General features: G+C 55.4%; 1 protein-coding gene across 1 annotated transcript; it reads right to left on the bottom strand.

Moving 5' to 3' along the window:
- Nucleotides 1–1,722: 1,722 nt before the first annotated feature.
- On the bottom strand, nt 1,723–6,989 carry MRPL38 (mitochondrial ribosomal protein L38). Its single transcript, XM_066332016.1, has 9 exons — nt 6,902–6,989; nt 5,648–5,827; nt 4,947–5,075; nt 4,654–4,862; nt 4,275–4,347; nt 3,544–3,589; nt 3,059–3,217; nt 2,571–2,707; nt 1,723–2,290 (listed from the first exon to the last, which is right to left on the bottom strand). Exons 1-9 carry the CDS (start codon nt 6,966–6,968, stop codon nt 2,154–2,156), a joined length of 1,137 nt encoding a protein of 378 aa, XP_066188113.1. The 5' UTR covers nt 6,969–6,989; the 3' UTR covers nt 1,723–2,153.
- Nucleotides 6,990–8,161: the final 1,172 nt, after the last annotated feature.

Consider the following 8,161-nt stretch of genomic DNA (forward strand, 5'->3'; position numbering starts at 1 on the left):
TCACACGGGCTGTGCCACGGGCTGTGCCACGGGCTGCGGAGACGAGAGGACAGGGAGGGTTGGAGCTGTTCCCCCGGGGAGAGGGAGGGCTGTGAAACACAGTGAGAGACTCCGGAGAGGATGGAACGCTGCAGTGACAGCACAGCGAGACACGCAGGAGGCCGAGAGGGATCAGAGCAGTGTGTATTTCCGTGAACACGTTTGCTGGGTGCACATCCCGTGTACAGTTGGATTTTCACTCCTTTATTGCCCTTTGAGGGAACGTCCAGGCATCCTCAGCGCTGCCAGGACTGAGCTGAGTGTGGCAGTCCCCCTTGGCACGGAGACCTCTGTACAGAGCTCCTGCCCGGGGACCATCAGAGGCACCCACTGCTGCTGCAGCCACCTCACCTCGTGTGCAGTGGCAAGGCGGTGACACATGCCAGCACCACGCTCTTCTCTTGCATCTTTTAAACCTCAGCTCCTGCTCTTTGCCATGTGCCCACGCACACCCACCACACCTTTTCCTATGAACTTTCTTGCAACACCTGTGCACATCAACACTCTGGAACACAAAATAAAGATGCCACCTGGGCCACCTTGTCCCTGCTCAGGTGGTAGGTGGAGTCTCCTGTCAGGAGGCCAGTTCGGTGCCTGTGCACTGCAAACCTTCATCTCGTTGTCACACAGTTCAGCTTCAGTTTCCCCAGCCCACACCTTATCTCTGTACCAGGGATATCTAGCACACATTCCCAGGTCTCTGACGCTGATGGCATGGCCTTGTTTTTCAGCAGCTCTGCAGCTTCCCCTCGTGAGCAGCTTCCCTTTCACCTGCACAGGTGAGGGAAGCAGGGAGCAGGTGTCTGGTGGATCATCCAGACCAGCTTCCATACTACAGGCAGGCTCAGAGCCATGCCCCTGACCACAGAAGAGGACATGGGATGTGTCACAACTCCCTGCATGTCCCAGCAAGCTTCAGCTCTAAAACATTCCTTCAGGTTGCATGTGTCAATACTGGCCAAATATTTAAAGCCCACAGAGGTGTAACATGAGCTGTGTGTATGCCTGGAACCTGTGTCCCCATAGTGGGCACCACCCCAGTACACTCACCCCAGCTTAAACCAGACCCCAGAACCCTTCAGGCTGGGAGGGGAGTTCAGGGAGCTCTGGGGTAACTGGTAACAGCCCTGAGCACGGGCAGGAAGGGGGCACTTCAGCCCAATCTCAGCTGCTGGCTGAAGGCTCCAATTTCCTGGTAGAAGGAACCTCAGAAAAAGTCACAGGGAACCAGAGCTGGGAAGAGGCAGCTGTACCAGCAGGAACACGTTGGTATTTGGGGGTCCATGTTGGTATTTGGGGATCCATGTGAACAGGAGATGCACAGTGGAGCACAGCAGAGCAGAGGCTCTCCAAGGCCTGGGGACAGGACCAGCAGCAGCAGTGCCAGGCCACTATCAGACACAGCTCTGCTTCTGTTCCACCTGCCCACACCAGATATTCTGCCCAGGGAGAGAGGGGAAGGAGACTGAGGTCCATGTGCCTGGGTAGCTGAACCACCTCCACAGTGACCTTATGCAGGTTTATCACCTGTGTAGCCACTCTTCCCGAACTACAACATCCAAGAAGGGAAGTGACTCTGGCCAGTGAAGGACTGCCCAGCTCCCCTGCACCCTGCTGAGCTCCCCAGCTCTGTGCCAATTGGCCAGGGTAACAGGCTCTTTCCAATAAAGACAGCTCTGCCAGAACTGTTCAGAGTGTTTAATCAAACTCATCTCTCCAGGAGGACTGCACAAATAAAATCTGACACAGTCCTGAACCAAAAGACTGTGAGAGGAAGAAATCCAGGCCGGCCTGGCTCTGTTCCATAAACAGGCAAGAGGTGACCCTTGCAGGGAAGCAAGGCAGAGCATCTCTAAGGAGATGCAACCTGCCAGCCACTGCTCAGCTCTGCTGCAAAATCAGGAGCAAGGTTTCAGCCTGGCCATGGATTCACTTTGAATGTTCTTGTTAAGCAGCCTCTTCACCACGCAGCTGCCAGCCCTGTGAGCACCCAATGCCATCTCCCAGCACAGTGGAACTGGGAGCTGAGACTTTGTCATTTCCCTCCTGAGGCACTGAGGGGAGCACAGGAAATCCAGGAGCCAGCATCCCACGGCCAGAGAGGGGGACAGCTCCTAGTAAATGCCATAGGTGGGCTCCTCTGTGTCTCGGTACCTGTCCAGGTACCTCAGGGGCTGGTGTCGAGGGAACTTCACCTGGGGAGGGTGGTAGGGGGGCGGCCGCACGAACTCGAACACGGGCTCCCTCATGTCTGCAAAGGGGGACAGGGTCAGCAGGAGGGCTCACATCTGAAACACGGCCCCACCACCCACACAGGACCAGGGCTGCTCAAATACACCCTTGGAGTTATTTTAAAATCCTCATCCAAGGATTAGGGGTTGTTCTTTTAGGCTGCTGTTAGTTTGGGGGAGGATGGCTCAGGAAGGGCTTAGTCTGTGCTGATCCTGGACAAGTGCCAGAACCAAGTGAGAGCCTGCAGCCACAGGGCCATGTCCCACCCATAAAGCCCCTTCAGCATCCCCATTCCTTACTGAGCAGCTGATGGAAGGTGGAAGTGACAGAGCTGTCCCACCGACACTGGAAAAATGCCAGCCCTGCCGGGGTCATGGCATTTGCATGCTTTTTGTAGAAGTCAAATGTGCTAAAGGTCCTCATCTTCAAGCTGTAGCTGGAAAAAAAGACACAAGCACCAGGTGAACCTCTCCTTGCAGCAGTACTCTGCTCCACATCACCCCAGGGCATGTGAAAGAGGTGGAAAAGGAAGTCACTAAAAGGAAATCTCCCAGTGTCACCATCTCTGTGCACATTTCTGGGCAGGACAAACCGCTCTCTAATGGCCAGTTCTGTAACAACAGGACACTGCAGCGCTGAGATTGTGGCTGCAGAGGACACACAAACCCAAAGCAGTCCTGGAGAACTCTGCAGAGTGACAGGAGCTGCTCCTCTAGTGCAGTGACAGATACATGAACCCCAGAGGCAGCAGCAGCAGCCGAGCCCAGCACATGAGCAGAGGAATTACCAGGGCGTTGGCCGAGCGTCCTGGCTGAAGTCGATGGGACCACGTTGCTTGAAGAGCAGGAAGATGAAGCGGTGATAGCCCGTCCCCATGGCAGGGAAGGGGGGCAGGTAATGGCACATCTCCTTACCAGCCTTGATGTCACTGCCTGGGATGTTGGTCCTGGACACAAACACATTTACACTCATTTCCCTCCAGCAGATTCATCCAGTACTGTAAATCACTCTGCCACGCTGCCATGTGATTTCTGCCCCATTTGATAAGGGAACAGATAGCAGAGATTGCTTTCACCACAGGAAAAATCTCGCCCAGTAACTGGAATGCTGAACAGCAGCAACATTTGGAACTCCTGCATCCTTAGCAGGACCCAGAACACAGGGCTCAAGGAGCTAATAGCAGGAGCACCAGGAAAAGCCGTGGGTTCTGAGCTGTTGGAGGACTTTCTGCCATGTCCACAAGCACAGAGCATATGGCTCTGATGTACTCACACCAGCCAGTGGAGGTACTCCGAGTCTGCATCCCTCAAATGTCCATCTGCCAACACACAACAAAGAAAACTGACTTAGGGACACCTTGGTGCCAGCATCGACCCCAAAGTGAGAATGCCCAGACCTGCTTTGATCAGAGGGAGCAGCTCAAGATCTCCCAGCATTCCTTCCCTAGCAGAAAAGGAGCTCACTCCTATAGGACTAAGTTTAAAATGAGGAGCAAAGAACTCTGCAGATCTAATTCCAAGATTCTTGAAATCTTCTTGTGCAGCTGCATCTCTACACTATGTCTTGGTCTCAGAGTGAACAGTGTCAGCAAAGCTGCCTTCCAGGCAGACTACCAAGAAGAGGAGTTTAGAGATAAACAAAGATGAGAGTCAGGAAATTTCTTCTACAGTGTGACACATCCTGTTGTGTCACTGACCCTTCTCTCAACTGCAATAGATTTAGGGAGGCTACAATCTTTCCTCCATATGTACTATGTCCCAATCTAACAGATAGAACATCACAGAATCACAAAACAGTTTGGGCTAGAAGAGACCTTAAAGCTTATCTCATCCCACTCCCTGCCATGGGCAGAGACACCTTCCACTAGACCAGGTTGCTCCAACCTGGCCTTGAATCCTTTCAGTATTGATCATCTCTGTTTAGCCAAAAGAATCAGGAGTTAACCAAAAGCTGAGTGAAACAACCCAGTTTAAACATGTTCCTTCAAAGAACTCACTGCTCACCTGGATTTGTGAGCAATAAGGTCCAGAGGGAGCCTTTGTCTGCCTCGTACGACACTGCAGGGGGACTGGAAGCCTAAAAGAGCAACATAAAGAGAATATAAATCACTCACACAACAGCTTCTGTGAACTGTGTCTGGGCAAAGCTTGGACACAACACAGCCTGGGCACTGCCAGGCCACTGAGGAATCCACCTGGAGAGCTCCAGGGCATAAACAGCCATCAGCCTCCTGACAGACAGCCTACAATCTGTGTCTCCCTTCAGGGCAGAGGAAACACCCTTGTAAAAGGCATCCTCTGGAATGAACCATGCCCGTTGGAAGCACCTGGCAGAAAAAGGCTTTCCAGGGACTCCAGGTTGTTCCCAGCTCCCCTCACACACCTCTGATGGAGTCACCATGTTCCCATAGTAGACTGGCACGAGGTGCTTGTCCTCCTGGCTGTACTGCACCCTCAGGGCGACCCAGGGGGTGAAGGTGGCCCCCTTGAACAGGTCCCGGAACACCCCGCAGTGCTTGGCCACACGCTGCTTGTGGAACGGGCCACTGGTCCTCTCCCACTCAGCCCTGACATCGTCAAGGGGAATGAGCACTGCAAGGAGAGAGGGAGGATGCAGAGGCAGCAGCTGGACACCCAGAGCAGCTGGAGCAGGAAGGGAGGTGCTGGGGCACTGACCAGTCCGGAGCCGCGCCGCTCGTTCCATCTCAGCATTCTGGCGGTTCTCCCTCAGGATCCTCTTCCTTTCCTTGATCTCCTTGGCCCGTGACAGCTTCTCATGTGGCAGGCCAATGTCTGTCACGGGCTCTTCAGAGAGGGGTGAAAAGAGGGGGGGTGAAACATGTGAGCACCCAAACCACCCAAACACAAACCCCTGTGAAACGTCTGAGAAGGTGAGACAGAGACTTCCAGAGATCAGGATCAGAGAAGGGCTTGGGTTGGGAGGGGCACTGAAGACCATCCACTTCCAACCCCTGCCATGGACAAGGACACCTCCCACTAGAAAAGACTTGAAAGGACAATCAGGACTTGACTCTGTCCCCTCTGCACCTCCTTCCCTGGCTCACATCCCTCCCATTCCCAGCTCTTGCCGTTGCTGAGCAGCCCAGCTGTGTTATCTGCTGCAGGCCTAAAGCTCTGGCTCCTTGTCTGCTCTCTGTGGTACCACTAGTGCTCCAAGCAATCACTTCTTTGCTCCATGTCTTTTGGCAGGTGCTGGCCAGCCTCCCTCCCTCCCTCTGGAAAACTGCCACCCCTTTTCCCTGGAGACATTTGCACACTTGTGCACTTTGCAGACTTGTACACGGGAAAGGGCTGAGCCTTAAGCACCTGACGGGGTGCCTTGGGGACAAAGGCGTGCTCCCCAGAGGGGTGGGTACCTGCGGGGGGGTTGGTGTGTTTGTGGTAGGTGTTCCACCAGCGCGGTTTGCGGCTCTCCCGCTCCGCCTGCCGGAAGTACCGCGTGAAGCTCCGGTACTTCTCCAGCGCCTCCACGTTCTCCACGTCCACGTCCTCATTGGGCATCGGCCCCAGCGGGGCTGCCCTTTTCCAGAACACAGCTGGAGGGGAACACAGATCCCAAGGGGTTCAGAGGGAGAGAAACGAGCCTGGGATGGGCAAAGCATGGACAGGGCCAGAGCCATCCCCACCTCCCACAGCCACGTTTGTGGAGTAACAAGATGGGTGAGGCTGGAAGGGACCAGAGTCATCTGATCTCAACTCCCTGCTTCAGCACAGGATTGTGTCCAGATGGCTCTGGAACATCTCCAGTGAGGGAGACTTCGCATCCTCTCTGGACAATCTGTTCAGGGCTTGGTCACTGGGCAGGGGAGGAGTTCTGCCTCATGTCCAGGCGGAATTTCTTGGGCATCACTTTGTGTCCGTGGCCTCTGGGGCCATTGCTGGGCCCTCTGGAGCAGAGCCTGGGCCCTGCTCTGCCCCTTCCCTGCAGACAGGGACAGAGATGGTGCCGTCCCCTGATCATCTTTGTGTCCCTCCGCAGGACCCGCTCCAGGAGCCCCGTGTCTCTCCCATCCCGAGGAGCCCAGAACTGGACCCTGCTCCAGGGGAGGCCTCGCCAGGGCTGAGCAGAGGGGCAGCATCACTCCTGACTGCTGGAAATGCTCTTCCCAAAGCGCCCCGGGACACCAGTGCCCTTCTTGTCCCCTTGGGCACAGGGCTGGTCACAGACAGCTCATTGTCCACCAGGACCCCAGCTCCTTCCCCACGGAGCTGCTTTTCCAGCCGGTCAGTCCCAGCCTGTGCTGGTGCCTGGGGCTGTTCCTCTGCAGTGAAGGACCCTGTGCTTGCCTTTGCTGAACTTCAGGCAGTTCCTCTCTGCCCCTCTCCCCAGCCTGTCCAGGTCCCTCTGAAGGGCTCACAGCACTCTGGGCTATCGGCCTCCCCTGCCAGCTTTGTGCCATCAGCGAACTTGCTGAGGAGGCATCGACCCCTCATCCAAGTCATTGAGGAACAAATTAATCAACACTGGGCTCAGTACTGAACCCTGGGGGACACCACCAGTGACAAGGCCTGGCCTTGTTCGGGACACAGCCGTCCGAGACCACCCTCCCCTTCTCCCCTCCCCGTTCCTCGGCGGCTTTCGGGGCTCCTCCGGTTCTCCCGTCTCTCACCGGCCGTGCCGAAGCTCCGCCCGCTGCGGGCCCCGCAAAGCGCCGCGCTCAGCAGGGCCGCCGCCATGTTGCGCGCCGCGCTCAGAGAAGGCCCCCGTTGCCATCGTGACGGGCGCTGCCCCGCGCAGCCCCGCCTTGGAAGGGCCGCCCGCCGTGGGGCTGCCCCGCGCGCCGCCTGACTCGGGCCCTCCCCGCACTGCGGCTGCCCACGGCAGAGCCTGATCAGAAACGTCCCTACAATCGCAGCACTTCCCTCGCTCCGGGCTCCCCATCCCCGCCCTTGTCCCACTGAGGGAAGTGTCCCAAATCTCCTTCATGCGGTGGGCAGTTCACATCAAGGCTGAATACACGACAGCCCTACTCCTGCCTTTTTGTACTCGAGTTCCTGCTTCCCGCAAATCCCTGAGAATTATCTGCCTCTGGCATTTTATAATCTGCAGACCCATCCTGCAGTAGCTTTCGCCACACCTCTGGGAACACGAGCTCCTTGTGAAGCCGTCCCCAAAAGGTGGCATTTTTAAGAGCCCATCGCCAAATACCCCTCGTTTCAGGACTCTGGAAGAACAGAGTCGCTTAAAGGCGTCATTGCTTGACACTGAAATTACTCCTGCGACAGAAGAGGCTCAGCACTTGTGGAAATGGCATCATCTTGTTGCCCTAAGATGGATGAAGCTGCAGGGTCGTCGGGAAGAGTTTAGGCTGTTTAACTGTTTGCTGACCCTGAGACACAGCAAATCACGCCAGGTTGTGGCTTTCAGGCATTATAACCCATCACAACAAGATAAGGAGTGCACAAAATCCTCACAACAGCAAGGAAAGAAAGTGTTTCCCAATACATCAACTCCGAAAATGAATGGAAAACAACTTCTGTGAACTGAAGCTGCTGCTGCCAGCACCAGAGTCAGAGCGTTGCTGTGGGCACTGATCAGCTTTTGCCGGTGTTGGAGCTGCAGTGACACGGAGCAAATGCCACAGCCAGCTCTGCCCTGGGCCAGCTCTGCTTCCCCTGTGGCTGGGAGCAGCAGGAGAGGCTGGATCCCCGTGGGATGGGGCTGGCTGCCCTTCAACACTGCAGAGCAGAGCCAGGGAGGTCACACTGTATAAACACACCAAAATCCAACTAATTTGAGGTCTTCTGAATACTGCATTCTACTCCCCCCATTACTTTATACGGGATCCACTGAAGGCAGTGCGTGAAAAGAGAGACATTTTGTCTGAAAACACATTTTTGTAATTTATTAGATCTGTATGCAGCTATTG

The sequence above is a fragment of the Sylvia atricapilla genome, chromosome 18 (genome assembly GCF_009819655.1).
Source record: "Sylvia atricapilla isolate bSylAtr1 chromosome 18, bSylAtr1.pri, whole genome shotgun sequence".
Classification (NCBI taxonomy): domain Eukaryota; kingdom Metazoa; phylum Chordata; class Aves; order Passeriformes; family Sylviidae; genus Sylvia; species Sylvia atricapilla.